Below are 15,366 nucleotides of genomic sequence, written 5' to 3'. Positions count from 1 at the left end.
ACCTGCAGCACCCTTCTCCAGAGCAGGGGGTCTCTGAAGGAGGCCCTGCTGGAGCAGGGTCCTGGCAGGACCTGTGGAGAGACAGGAGCCCACGCTGCAGAAGGTTTGGTGGCAATACTGTGACCTCGAGGAGGACCCACGGTGGAGGAGCTCCTGAAGGACTGACCCCATGGATAAAGGGACCCACAGTGGAGCAGTTCCTGCAGGACTGACCCCATGGATAAAGGGATCCCTGGAGCAGTTCCTGCAGGACTGACCCATGGATAAAGGGCCCCACTCTGGAGCAGTTCCTGCAGGACTGACCCCATGGATAAAGGGACCCACACTGGAGCAGTTCCTGCAGGACTGACCCCATGGATAAAGGGACCCACTCTGGAGCAGTTCCTGCAGGACTGACCCATGGATAAAGGGACCCACACTGGAGCAGTTCCTGCAGGACTGACCCCATGGATAAAGGGACCCACACTGGGGCAGTTCCTGCAGGACTGACCCCATGGATAAAGGGACCCACTCTGGAGCAGTTCCTGCAGGACTGACCCCATGGATAAAGGGACCCACACTGGAGCAGTTCCTGCAGGACTGACCCCATGGATAAAGGGACCCACACTGGGGCAGTTCCTGCAGGACTGACCCATGGATAAAGGGCCCCACATTGGAGCAGTTCCTGCAGGACTGACCCATGGATAAAGGGCCCCACACTGGAGCAGTTCCTGCAGGACTGACCCCATGGATAAAGGGCCCCACACTGGAGCAGTTCCTGCAGGACTGACCCATGGATAAAGGGCCCCACACTGGAGCAGTTCCTGCAGGACTGACCCCATGGATAAAGGGCCCCACACTGGAGCAGTTCCTGCAGGACTGACCCCATGGATAAAGGGACCCACACTGGAGCAGTTCCTGCAGGACTGACCCCATGGATAAAGGGACCAACACTGGAGCAGTTCCTGCAGGACTGACCCCATGGATAAAGGGACCCACACTGGGGCAGTTCCTGCAGGACTGACCCCATGGATAAAGGGACCCACACTGGAGCAGTTCCTGCAGGACTGACCCATGGATAAAGGGACCCACACTGGAGCAGTTCCTGCAGGACTGACCCCATGGATAAAGGGACCCACACTGGAGCAGTTCCTGCAGGACTGACCCCATGGATAAAGGGACCAACACTGGAGCAGTTCCTGCAGGACTGACCCCATGGATAAAGGGACCCACACTGGGGCAGTTCCTGCAGGACTGACCCCATGGATAAAGGGATCCCTGGAGCAGTTCCTGCAGGACTGACCCCATGGATAAAGGGATCCCTGGAGCAGTTCCTGCAGGACTGACCCCATGGATAAAGGGACCCACACTGGAGCAGTTCCTGCAGGACTGACCCCATGGATAAAGGGACCCACACTGGGGCAGTTCCTGCAGGACTGACCCCATGGATAAGGGGCCCCACTCTGGAGCAGTTCCTGCAGGACTGACCCCATGGATAAAGGGACCCACACTGGAGCAGTTCCTGCAGGACTGACCCCATGGATATAGGGACCCACACTGGGGCAGTTCCTGCAGGACTGACCCCATGGATAAAGGGATCCCTGGAGCAGTTCCTGCAGGACTGACCCCATGGATAAAGGGCCCCACACTGGAGCAGTTCCTGCAGGACTGACCCCATGGATAAAGGGACCCACACTGGAGCAGTTCCTGCAGGACTGACCCCATGGATAAAGGGACCCACACTGGAGCAGTTCCTGCAGGACTGACCCCATGGATAAAGGGCCCCACATTGGAGCAGTTCCTGCAGGACTGACCCCATGGATAAAGGGATCCCTGGAGCAGTTCCTGCAGGACTGACCCCATGGATAAAGGGCCCCACACTGGAGCAGTTCCTGCAGGACTGACCCCATGGATAAAGGGACCCACACTGGGGCAGTTCCTGCAGGACTGACCCCATGGATAAAGGGATCCCTGGAGCAGTTCCTGCAGGACTGACCCCATGGATAAAGGGCCCCACACTGGAGCAGTTCCTGCAGGACTGACCCCATGGATAAAGGGACCCACACTGGGGCAGTTCCTGCAGGACTGACCCCATGGATAAAGGGACCCACACTGGGGCAGTTCCTGCAGGACTGACCCATGGATAAAGGGCCCCACACTGGAGCAGTTCCTGCAGGACTGACCCCATGGATAAAGGGACCCACACTGGGGCAGTTCCTGCAGGACTGACCCCATGGATAAAGGGACCCACACTGGGGCAGTTCCTGCAGGACTGACCCCATGGATAAAGGGATCCCTGGAGCAGTTCCTGCAGGACTGACCCCATGGATAAAGGGCCCCACACTGGAGCAGTTCCTGCAGGACTGACCCCATGGATAAAGGGACCCACACTGGAGCAGTTCCTGCAGGACTGACCCCATGGATAAAGGGACCAACACTGGAGCAGTTCCTGCAGGACTGACCCCATGGATAAAGGGACCCACATTGGAGCAGTTCCTGCAGGACTGACCCCATGGATAAGGGGCCCCACTCTGGAGCAGTTCCTGCAGGACTGACCCCATGGATAAAGGGACCCACACTGGAGCAGTTCCTGCAGGACTGACCCCATGGATAAAGGGATCCCTGGAGCAGTTCCTGCAGGACTGACCCATGGATAAAGGGATCCCTGGAGCAGTTCCTGCAGGACTGACCCCATGGATAAAGGGACCCACTCTGGAGCAGTTCCTGCAGGACTGACCCCATGGATAAAGGGACCAACACTGGAGCAGTTCCTGCAGGACTGACCCCATGGATAAAGGGACCCACACTGGAGCAGTTCCTGCAGGACTGACCCCATGGATAAAGGGACCAACACTGGAGCAGTTCCTGCAGGACTGACCCCATGGATAAAGGGACCCACACTGGAGCAGTTCCTGCAGGACTGACCCCATGGATAAAGGGACCAACACTGGAGCAGTTCCTGCAGGACTGACCCCATGGATAAAGGGACCCACACTGGGGCAGTTCCTGCAGGACTGACCCCATGGATAAAGGGATCCCTGGAGCAGTTCCTGCAGGACTGACCCATGGATAAAGGGACCAACACTGGAGCAGTTCCTGCAGGACTGACCCCATGGATAAAGGGCCCCACACTGGAGCAGTTCCTGCAGGACTGACCCCATGGATAAAGGGACCCACACTGGAGCAGTTCCTGCAGGACTGACCCCATGGATAAAGGGATCCCTGGAGCAGTTCCTGCAGGACTGACCCATGGATAAAGGGATCCCTGGAGCAGTTCCTGCAGGACTGACCCCATGGATAAAGGGACCCACACTGGGGCAGTTCCTGCAGGACTGACCCCATGGATAAAGGGATCCCTGGAGCAGTTCCTGCAGGACTGACCCCATGGATAAAGGGACCCACTCTGGAGCAGTTCCTGCAGGACTGACCCATGGATAAAGGGCCCCACTCTGGAGCAGTTCCTGCAGGACTGACCCCATGGATAAAGGGCCCCACACTGGAGCAGTTCCTGCAGGACTGACCCCATGGATAAAGGGACCCACACTGGGGCAGTTCCTGCAGGACTGACCCCATGGATAAAGGGACCCACACTGGGGCAGTTCCTGCAGGACTGACCCCATGGATATAGGGACCCACACTGGGGCAGTTCCTGCAGGACTGACCCTATGGATAAAGGGACCCACACTGGGGCAGTTCCTGCAGGACTGACCCCATGGATAAAGGGATCCCTGGAGCAGTTCCTGCAGGACTGACCCATGGATAAAGGGATCCCTGGAGCAGTTCCTGCAGGACTGACCCCATGGATAAAGGGCCCCACTCTGGAGCAGTTCCTGCAGGACTGACCCCATGGATAAAGGGACCCACACTGGAGCGGTTCCTGCAGGACTGACCCCATGGATAAAGGGATCCCTGGAGCAGTTCCTGCAGGACTGACCCCATGGAGGGCCCTATGTTAGAGAAGCTCATGAAGGACTGTCTCGTGTGGGAGGTTCCCCACACTGGAGCAGGGAAGGGGTGTCAGGAGTCCAGCCCCTGAGGACGCAGGAGCAGCAGAGTCCAACTGTGATGTCCCTGCCCTCCCCAGCTGAGGATTGGGGTGCCCGGGCAGCTTTGATGGGCACTTGTCTGTCCAACCAGGATCAACCCACACCATTCTTATTTCCGCATTGATCTTTTTTTCCTTTCCTTTTTTTCCCCCTCCAGAGGATTCTCTTCATTTCCTATTGCACAAAGAAGCACTTGTGAACACCCCAGCTCAGCAAAGCCATCCGTGGCTCTGGACCTGACTTCTCCAAGGGAGGTCACGTTTGGAAAGGGCAGCAATACATCATCCCCTGGAGGTTCTGCTGGAGTGTGGCGTACTTAACCTTTCGAAAACCCACTCCTGCCACCAAAAGCTGCCTGTGCTGTAGCTGGCAGGGCTCCAGCTTCTCCCAGTTTGGACCCACACTGGGTTCCTGCCAGAGCTACCGTGCTGCCGTTCCCGTCAGCGCAGCGCTTGGGGTTTGCCACCGAGCCGTGCCAGGCGATGAGGGTGGGAGCAGTAAATGAAAGGCACCGAGAGGCACGGGGGCAGCATAGGTGTTTCTGGCCCTGCTTTGGGACAGGCAGCCCAGGCACACCTGAGCAGTGTGACCACGCCAAGCCTGTGCCAGGAACAACTTGGTGAGGTGTGGTGTGACACCTGCTCACCCCTCCCCAGCTGCCACCTTCGGCCTGACGCCGACAGCCTCTCCAGAAATGGGATTGTTGTCCAAACTTGGATTGCTCTGAGTGGTCCTCAGCAGTCCCAGGCTTTTCTCTCCCTCGCCCAGCCTTGTAACACCTCCATTTCTGATGGTTCTGCAGGTATTTATTCATCATGAAGGCATTTTTAGCAGCACAGTGGCTCATCAGCTTCGAGCTGTGTGGAGGCCAGTCGGCCCTGGTGAGGCAGGGCAGTGTCTGTGAGGGAACTGGAATCATCTGGGAGTTTTGCTGTGAGGAGAACTGTCTTCAGGTTCATTATTCCCTTTATTGATTTAATTCTAGCTTTTCGCCTCATATTGATCTGGGCTGGTCGCCAGAGACAGTTTCACTGGAGTTTTTGTCCTTTCAGGCAACTGCTGGAAAGAAAAAAAACCCACATCTTTGAATTAAGCATCATCTGCAAGAAGAGTTTTCTAGGAATGTCTGGTTTTATCACACTCCTGTTGCCTAATTTGTGATTGCTGACATGGAATAGACACACAGGAGTGCTGAAGATGAATGACTCAGTGTGATAAAGCAGCAACTTCCCTTCCCCTGCCCCTGCCCCGAGGCTTCATTCTTTTTTTTTGATCCAAACTTCAAAAGGATTGTCCTGGATGTTTATGCTATCCCATTTTTCATCCCCCCTCTGCAAAAGGGGGATGGTTGGTTTTATCCCCTCTCGTTTTTGAAAGCAGCAATAGAGAAGTCTTACAAGAGGTATTTCCTTTCATGATTTTCTGCTGTTTAAAGCCTTGAGAACTGTGTGGTTTCAATAAGCCTCCAGTCCACTGCCAGACCTTCTGAATCTGCTGATTTCTGTAATGCTGGGATCAGGTCTAGGGTGCTTAAAGGGAGAGAAACACCTTACTCTATAAATTCTGCCTGGGAGCATGACCATTTCTCACTGCTCTGGTTTTGTACAGCGTTAGTAATCAAATAATAGTTTTTTTTTTTTTTTCTTTATATCTTAACTTCCAACTCTTTCTCCTGCCTGCTGAGCTCTTGCTGTTAGGAAGAGTCAGTTAAATCTGCCTGTCAGGTCATCAAACTGTTGTGATGGAAGGGGAGTAGTTTGGGCTTGACCAGCCTCCCTTTCTGTAGGTACAGAAATCAGAAATAAGACCTCTGAAATTTCCCTCACCCCACCAAGGGCCTCGAGGCCCTTGTCATATTTTTTCACCAGTAATATCAAACTTATTCTTCAGATTCATACTTTTATTGGTGGTTTATAGAGTGTTGTGGAGCTCTGCAGTTAAATGGTCTGTTCCCTTGGCCTCACTGCCTTCCCATCAGAAAACAGCTTGCAGTCTTTTCCTTCTAGGACAGGGAAAGTGTAGACTCCAAAGAATTGTGTTTGAGGCTTGAAACTCGACAGTTTGACAGCAGCAAACCCTCCCTGTAGCTGCTCTTGTTGCTTCCCACCAGGTTTAGAATGAGCTTCTGTTACTGTTGCCTGAATATTTTTATGACAATTAGCAATACCAAGGATGAAAATATAGAATGGATTGGACACCCAGCTGGTAAATTATTTTAAAAGTCATGTTGGTTATTTAACAAGTTAAGCTAAGCTCAAACTGAAAACCTGTGCTTCAGACTGAATTCTGATTTTTTTCCCCCCTAATGATACCAGGAATGTCTTTGGTCTGCCAGATTTATTGGGAGACTTTTCAAGCAACCATTTTTATTTATAATAGTGCTTAAAAATAAGTGCAAAAAAAGGCTTTTTGAACAACTAGGTCTTTTAAATGGTTTGCATCTCTCTGTACTCTCTGAACTGCCCATTCTGAACACCAGATTTTATCCCAGGCCATGATCTGCTCTTTTAGACGGGAATTCCTGTGCCTTGCTCTTTCACCTTCCTTTCCTCTCTCCCCTTTGCAAAGATCCTCATTTCAGACAGAATCAGGATTCAGAATGCTCAAACTGTCACAATCTTAATTAGCAGCAGACGGTGTCTTCCCTGTGCTTTTGGGCCATGAACCTACTATTGATTCTAATTCCTTTTCCCCTGGAAAGAAAACAGTTGAGACATCAGGTGAGGAGGCTCACTTGAAAATGTGCATTTCTCTTTCCCTTTTTCCCAGTACCACTGGGTGGATAAACCACTGAGTGGACTTGTTACCAACGCCTCAAGATCCAGGTGCAGTTCCATTTCCAGTGGTATTTCTGGGTTGTTTTATCCAGGCAGCAGCACCTGTTTCATATGTGAACCATTACTCTACTCTGATTGACACCTGCCTTCTCCTAATAAAGTCCCAGTTGCCCACCTGCGTGGCATTCCCTTTTCTCCTAATGCTTTTAATGTAAGATGAAACATTCCTTCACAGCACTGTGCTGAAACTCAACAGAAAGGCAAACTGTCTGAATTTTTCAGTGGTGGTGCAGCACTGGGACCGTTTTCAAGGTTCTCTGTGGATTAAAACTGTACAATGTTTGTGGTTTGGATGCTGCTTTGAACTGGAGCAGCGCAAGAGAATTTTCTGGGGATGCTTTAGGTTTGTACTAATATGTCAGAACTGAAGGTAAAAATCTGGCTTGGGCTGGAGTTGAGTCAGCTGTGTGAAGAAAATCACTGTGCACTGGTATCTAATCAATTTTGTCACGTTTCTGCCCCTTCTCACTGTATCCTGTGCTTTTTGCTGTGGTTTTTCTATTCCTATACTTTATGTGTGGGGTGTCTTCAAGACCGTGGGAAGTTTCCACGGCCTTGAGAGGACACAGGGCCACGCTGTGAAAGAGAAATGCACTGAAAGTTGCTGAATACACCAAAGGCAACCCAGCGAGCCTCCGAGCTGCCCAGGGCTGGAGGCTGGGAGAGCACCTGGACAAGGGGCTCTGGGCAGCGTTGAGTTGACCCAAGAACAGCTGTTCTCACACTGTGGACAGCTGGTAGGTCATCCCTTAATTCCCTTTTTTTAGCCTGTCTGGCACAGCCTCTTTCCCCCTTGCAGGAAGGTGCTGATTCTGCCCCAACGCGGGGACCCAAAATCGCCGAGTGTTTTTTCAGCTAACACCACGTGTGGAATGGAGCTCTCAGGTATCCAGTGCAGGTGCTGAGCAGGCTGGGAGAGCAGAGTGGCTGTGGGACACCAGTGTCACACCTTCCTGTGGCTGCATGGGGGTTAATGCTCCTGGCGAGCCTGATACTTCAGCCTCAAAGGCCTCAGTTTTATCCAAGACCTCTTCTTAAGTTCCTGATTAAGCATCTCTGAAAGCTTGGAGCCTGAGAAGGAGCATCTGGTAGAGGGGACGTGTGGTGCATGGGTTCCCTGAAGCGGTGCCTTGATCTGTGGGAAGGTGGAAATCAGAAATCTCTGTTTAAAATTTCACCTCGTTAGTTTGTGTCTCGTAGCTCCGTCGTTCGGCTCAGTTCCTTTCTCAAGAGGACACGGGTGGCTTGTTATGCAGAGACTGGTGGCCTTTCTGGGCTCCTTTCCACCTCTGGAGCAGGGTTGGCATCCCAGCCTGGGAGTCCCTGGTTTCTGTGGCTGTGGCCATTTACAAGAATAAAAGGCTTATTAAGAAGAAAACCCCTCATTTTATAAAAATTATCACAGAAGGAATACCTAGGGCCAGTCCCATCCTTTTGTTTAGCTGAGGTGGTGTTGTTCATTTGGAGATGGTGCAACCTTTCTTAAAAATCTCATTCTCCAGCCTCTTTTGTAGCATTTACCCAACAAGTAATGAACTTGTGTGTTTGGTCTGAATGTGCTGTGTCCCCTTCTTTTTGGTTTTTGGGGTTTTTTATTCCCCTCCTGTTTGTTTGAACAGGTTTCAGCTCTCACAGGTGTCACTGTAGGCGATTGTTTGATCTTAACTATCAAAGCTTTGATCTCATTTCAGAAAAGTATGAATGAATTCAGATCTGTGGCTGGGGAGGAACACAGGGAGAGGTTGAATGGGAGTTAAGAGGCAGCAGAGAGGAAAGCACAGTTCTCAGTTCTGAAAACAATTTTATATTCAATAGAAACCTATTAGACAGGGGGAAAAAGCTTGCTATACTTCATCTGCTCTACCTTAGCTTGTAAATTGAATCCTGCTCCCTGTTTATCCAAGCCACTGCTCCCAGATTTATTAAGAACTGCCGCTGCTCTATTTCTCTAAGTGCATTTTGTCATTAGAAAACACCTACATGAGTGATACCCACATGCTCTACTGATCTAAAGTGGTTTTCTGCAATAAGCTGATTAAAGTGAACGATCCAAAACCTGCTGAGCAGATCTGTGGATAACAGGTGATCTGGGCAGTAATAGGCTCCTGGTGGTGCCCAGGTGTACAAATTGTTCAGCAGGGAGAAAGAATGTGCTTGATTCAGTCATAGGGGTTTTTAAAAGCTCTTTTTTTTTGTGTTGAGTCCATGAATTCTCTTAAATCAGAGTACCCCAGTCTGGTATTAAGAGCGAAATTTTCATCATGCAGATGCTGAACTAGTCCATTTTTTCTTTCAGAATAATTTAAATGTTATTAATTTGTGGGGTGGGGGGTTCCATTCGTCAGCAGTCAGTGCAGAGGGTGGGCCCCAGAGAGCTGGAGGCTGAGCCCGTGGTTCAGGAGGCTCTGCAAGCACAGACTTACTTTGGAGTAATTTGTGTTTTTCTCCAGTTAAATACTCAGTTAAATACTCTTACTTTTGTTATTCATTTCAGCGTGGCTTTCAGTTGTAGCTGCTGTGTGTAGTCACCTGATTTTAGGGTGGAAAACCCCATCCTTCCACACCCCAGTGCTGCAACAGACACCTCGACCCCTTCTGCCTTCAGGGACGAAGAGACACTCATTCCCTACACAGGAAATCGATCCAGGGTTTTTTATTTGCCCTCTGAGGTCTCCAGGCACTGCCTGTGATCACCCTGAGGGGCAGGAAAGGGTTAGGGAGACCAGGCAGCCCCAGGATCTGACAGCCTGGAGCAGGATTATGACACAGTTTACCCAGGGCTGGTGTTATATAAATGTATATGTGATAAATAGTGCTTAATGACTATGAGAAATATCTCCCAGCATTTGCCAATAGATTTGCAATGCGCTGGATTTATGAAAGGCCTTGAAAAAATTCCTGAACAAACCAAGTTTTTCCTTTACTCTCCACTTTTGTAGCTGTGATTAAGAGATTTGTGTTTTTCCCCCAGTGAAGGCAGTGGTGCTGGTGTGTTCCTCGGAGTGCATGTGGTCTAGTTTATTTAAGCAGGAAGGACTTTAAGTGGAAATGAGCCACAGAAATGTGTGCCACTTGTCTAAAACAAACATGGTTTAGGCTTTTTCCTTGTAAGTGACATCTATTATTACATTTCTTAAGTAGATCTTTGTTAGTAAGCATCTGTAAGCATGTTTGATCGGATGGAAAGATCCAAGGCTGTATTTATATTGCTAAACCAGAATATTCCCTGTACATAAGGACCTGCACCAATGCCAGCTGAAGTTAATTGGGAATTTGCAACTCAAAGGATACAAGTCCTTAAAAAAGTTTCTGTTTCGTAGGACTAAATAAATGCAGTGGATGAATAGAAGTGTTGAGGTCTGAGCTAGACCAGTTATTGGAAATTAGATCAGATGTTAAAAGTGATGCCACTCAGAGATGTATATGAGTTATCTTCTCAACAGGGCAGATTTGTTTGTGGGCTTGCTCTTGCTGCAGTCAGTGTGTCAATTTCTGTGATATTTGAGGGATTCCAAGGTCACTTTCCTCCCTCTGGAGGATTCCAAAGATGAGTAAACTAAAAAAACCCACACAACTTGCACAAGTATAAAAAAAAATTCCTGCCACGTTCGATGGTTCCTGGTCCTAGAGAATGAAGAGTGTCACTCGCAGGAGCTGAAGATAATATTTAAAATCATCCTAGGTTTTGAAGTTTTGCCTTAAGTTGTGTTTTCTTGAGGGAATTCCAGGCTTACCCTGCTGTGCAGAGGTGGTGATGGATGCAGGTGCAGTGGCAGGTTGGCCTCCAGCCAGAGGCAGAAGCTTTTTAAGGAACGTTTGGTTCCCTGGTTGAACATTACCTTTGTGGTTGCTGCATTGAAAATATTCTTCATTAACTGCATAATTGAACAAGATGATGATGATGATGATGATTATTATTATTATTGTTGTTGTTCTTGTTTTTGTTGTCGTTGTTGTCATTGTCTGTCTGGTGACCTCAACCAAGACTAGACTTGCTCAACACACTGAGCTTAGGGAAATGCCACGCATGGATGTCTCAGGAATCATCCTATTCAGCTATTTCCTGAGTATTTTTCTCTAGTTTCTATGAATTTGTCTTGGAGCCAGGTGTGGATTGGGCTCTGTTGATCTCTGACACCACTGCTCCCTTCAGATGACTGAAATCGGCAGAAAAAATCTCAGTTTCCTCACTAACTTAGGGAAAAGTCCCTCAGCTCTTAATTTCAAGAAGCTGATTGCATCCAGCAAGTTCTTCAAGACTTACATTTACATTTTGCAGGATCATTTAGAAGTATATGGGCATGCTTTCATATCATTTCTAGGAATAAATGCCAGCAAAAACTATATCTGGAGGCTGAATACTGTTAGTACTGCCAATATGTGAAACATTTTGTTTTCTTTTTCCATTCTACATGGAATTAAAAAGAAAAATGCCTTTATAATTTACCTCGTAGTCACTCTAGCATATCTCTAAGGGGGAGCACCATCCCATTTTTAATCACATGTAGCTTCCATTTAGCCTACCCACATTATTAATACTCCCATTTTAAAGAGCTCTGCCTGCACGGGGTGGTCTCACTGCATCACTTCATGTGAAAGGCTCTTCCCCCTCCTCCATGACACCATTCCTTTTTCTTTTTATGGTTAACTTCCCTCTTTTTGCCCAGTAGCCGTTGGCAGTCAGGACTTCTCCCAGTGGGAGCACCACAAGGCATTGGTTATTCAAGGCCAAGAGTTTTTAGCTGTAGCCATGAGTTTTAGTCAGGCTTTGAGGGGCCTCAAAAATTTGAGGTTCCTATGTTAATGCTGCAGTAAATTCTCTGTCTACGAGCTGCTGCTGCCACCTATTTTTATGATAGTGAAGAAAGTGTATGTCAGGTTTTATCCTCTGTTATTATCTACTCATGGTATTAAGCCTTCATTGATATTCATGTCAAAATGAAGCAGGGAGCCGTTAAGCCAAGCTGGGGAAAGACGTAGACACAGAGGAATTCAGATGGTGAGAGCTGAGATCCCCTCCGTTGGTACACGCCGGCTTATGGTTGGAACTAATTATGTTAATTACTAAAAAATGTGGAAGATAATGTAGTGGTTCAAGGGCACAGTCCTGGATTACTCAAGTTTCTTGGGAAACCTTTCCATTACATTGGTTTGCAAGGGTTTTTCTCTTTCCAAATCCCATGAGAGTTGCTCCAGGACAAAAGCTTGGGTAGGGTCATAACCACACTGTGCTCTAGAGGCATGGCAAAGTGCAAGGACACTTCATCTTTCCAGAAAAGAAAGGGTTTTTTTGTACAGCTTGTGCAGAGCCATCACCCTGATGGCTCTGAGTTCCTGTGCTCTTGGGTAATGAAAGCCTTGCGTGTCTTCTGCTCCTCACGGCTCCTGCTCAGCTCTGGAAAGAAATATCAAGTCATGTAACCACTTTCTTCCAGATCTGGGGCCAGAATCTCAGCTGGTGTAAGTCAGCAGAGCTCCACTGACATTATTAGTGCTCCAGTGATTCACACCAGCTGTGGGTCTGGTCTTCTGTCTTAATTTATGAACTAAATGTCAGGAAATATGAAATGATCTCTTATAGTCAGCAGTTCTCCAGATGTGTTAATGGAGTTTAAGTTTACCAAAAGGCAGGACTTCAAAAAGAGATCCAACAGAAGAATAAACTTTTAGGAAGAATGCCTTACTTACAGGCTTTTTGGCAAGAGAGGGCTGTACAACTCGCTGCAATTTAAAGAAATTAACTCAGTTATGCATCAGGATATGGAGACACAACCTCTCTGAGAATCCCAGATCCAAAATAATTCCACAGCACAAAGCAGGCTGTTGGCATTCAGTGAGTAATTGCCATGCAAATGGGAATCACCAAGTCTTAACACCAAAACTAAGTTGCTGATGAGCTCTGTGTGAAGAGCCTGATGCCTCTGCTCTGCAAGCGGGGTTGGGTGCATTCAGTGCTGCAGCTTTCGGAGATTAAATGAGGACCATGTTGCTACAAGGACACAGAAGCTTAATAGTTCTCACTGTGCAATGTGACAACTCAACAGTGGCTTGGCTTAAAGATGTGATCTCATGGATGGTGTTGAAAACTGTTATTTTAGCCAGTGGGGATGGAATGGTTGTTGTCGTTGCCTGAGCCCTGCCAGGCTTCTTTGTCCAAATCAGAAAATGCTGGAATAGCTGAAACCTCACAGCCAACAAATGTGGGGGTCTCAGAAGTCTTTTAATTCTTATATGCCTGAATAATAAATGAGCACATGCTCAAAAAAAAAAAAAAAAAAAAAGTCCATACCTGAGATATCCTCCAAAGGCCTCCACAGCCTAATTTATTTGCTAATGAGACCTTTCAGAATTATTTAAATGATCAGAGTGTGGCTCCACACTGTGTGGTTCACACATGTTGTTCTCACTGGAGATAGACCCACAAGGGTAAAAGAACTGCACACCTTCAGTGACTGAACTTGCTAACTCTGCTGGGGCATGGTGCCTGTATTTTATTTTTAAATAAGTTGATTTCTAGCCACCAGAGCAGTGTGGGATGCTCTGAGGTCATTGGTGAAGGGTCCAAGCCTTGCAGGTCTGTTTCACAGTTAATCCCAGTGACTTTTGGTGAGGCAAATATCTGTTTAGGTGTCACTGCATGCCAAAAGGGATATAAAGATGTCACTGCAAAAGGAATATAGCAAGTGCTTGGGCACAATTTATTCTGGCTTGAAGAAGAACGTTTAGGAAGAGTTCTCAGGGAAAGCTTGTTACAGTTTCAGAGAAAGTAATCATGATGTGAATACAGCAATACATTGAATTTAGAGGGGTTTGCAGAACTGGAGTGGAAGATAGAGTGGTGAGGAAACCCTTCTGAATACTGGAGAGCTCTTGGGAAGTGGGCAGCATCCAAGAGTCAGCATTTACTGGGCTTTTGCTGACTGCCCCCGAGCACAAGGAGGATGAAATGAAACTCATTCCCCAGATTCAGGAAACACAGAATGTTCAGAAGTCTGAGCCTCCAAGGGCCTGAGGAGTCTGAAGTGGGACAAGGGCAGAGCTGTCTTTACTGGAATTGTGTCTTGGAGAGAGAGCAGAAATAGGGAACATGGTCTCTTAGCATGATTTCTGCATCTGTGCTGCTCTTCTAGCTCTCTGTGTGGAAATTGTGGGTGAAATGGTCATTCTCAAGGTGTTCAAAAAAATCCTAACTAAAAAAATTCAAAGCTGCGACATTTGTAAACTGAATTTTGTCTGCTTGCTTTGCCACTGCCTCCTCAGTGAGTGGTTAGGTCTCACAGAAACCACTTTCCTCTTAGATGTAACCTGAACAAAACCAAAATATGTTGGGATTGCTTGTATCTGTCTCCAAATCTGTCTCACATCCCTTTGCTTTTTGTTTCCAGGCCTGGCCTGGCCTCGCAGACGACGCCGGGGCAGCACTGCCCGGATTGGGATCTGGAGACGCTGGAAAACTCCTGTGAGCCAGAGGACCTCTTCGAGGACATGTAGCCACGCGTGGGCTGGGGAACGGGGACACTGGCACTTCCAGCAGGGATAGGCTATAAACTGAAAGGCTTTTTTTCATAGAGTGAAGCCAGAACCTTTGCTCTGAGGCTCCAAACCCTCCCGCACTGCGCTTCTCCCACTCTGCACTGTGAGTTTGCAGACCCTTGGCCTGCTACACCTGGTCTGTGGTGGTCTAAAAGTTGAGTTTAGCCTCTGTGTGGACCTTCTATCACCTGCATGTGGGAAGGGAGAGCACTGTTGACGTGTTTTTGCATCCTCACGGCCCCTGATTGTGTTCAGGACCAATCCTTTCCCACATACCAGGCATAAAGAGATTCTAAACTACCTCTGTGCTTAACCTTTCCCAGCTCAGCCCAGGCATGGTCTGGATAAATAATCTCCAGCTTTGTTTGAGGTGCAGGTGTGAGTTTAGAATGGTCTCTTCTGAGTCAAAGCATACAAAGAAATGTCTTTTACTTGAAGGTTCTATGCATTATAAGGTATTCTTGCTTTTGGGAGTAAAGTGCTACTAAAGTTGACATTGACTCTATTTTAACTTTCTGTAGAAACCCACAGCGTTTAAAATTGTCATTTTTGATACTTCAGCTTTTTCCTTTAAGGAGATTTCTAAAAAAAAGTAAAATAAAATGCATTCTAAAAATACATCAAATTTGTCTTTATTTGTTAGACATTATGAGTGAAGGCAGGAGTTACCAAAGTGTGTTGATGCCTGAGCTTGTCTTGCCCCAAACTCTTGCATTCATTTAGATTTAAGGCTTCACCAAGGACAAAGTTCACATGCACTTACCTTCAGTGGTCAAAATGAAGAGCTGAACTTTGACCTCAGGTTCCTGCTCTGCAGTTCTCAGAGCCTGAATCAGTTCTTGTTTAAGACAGAAGGACCCGGTTCTCTCTGCAGAAGGAATCCCACTGAAGTCGGTCTTTGAAATCTTGTGTGCTCCATGGCTTGCAAAGCTGTTTGCTAAAATACTTGATGTTTCTGAAATGGCTCTGAT

General features: G+C 48.1%; 1 protein-coding gene across 5 annotated transcripts in view; it reads left to right on the top strand.

Annotated features, from left to right (window-relative positions):
* Window positions 1–14,967, top strand: part of XRCC4 (X-ray repair cross complementing 4) — a 146,638-nt gene extending 131,671 nt beyond the window's left edge. For all 5 annotated transcript variants that reach the window (XM_069002258.1, XM_069002257.1, XM_069002255.1 and 2 more), the window contains one exon: window positions 14,248–14,967. In XM_069002258.1, coding sequence (XP_068858359.1) covers window positions 14,248–14,353 — 106 coding nt within the window. In that variant the 3' untranslated portion in view covers window positions 14,354–14,967. The remainder of the gene's footprint in view (window positions 1–14,247) is intronic.
* The last annotated feature ends 399 nt before the right edge of the window (window positions 14,968–15,366 follow it).

Source organism: Aphelocoma coerulescens, assembly GCF_041296385.1.
Source record: "Aphelocoma coerulescens isolate FSJ_1873_10779 chromosome Z unlocalized genomic scaffold, UR_Acoe_1.0 ChrZ, whole genome shotgun sequence".
NCBI classification, from domain to species: domain Eukaryota; kingdom Metazoa; phylum Chordata; class Aves; order Passeriformes; family Corvidae; genus Aphelocoma; species Aphelocoma coerulescens.
Note: the sequence above shows the minus strand (reverse complement) of the source record. Positions and strands in the feature narration are given on the sequence as shown.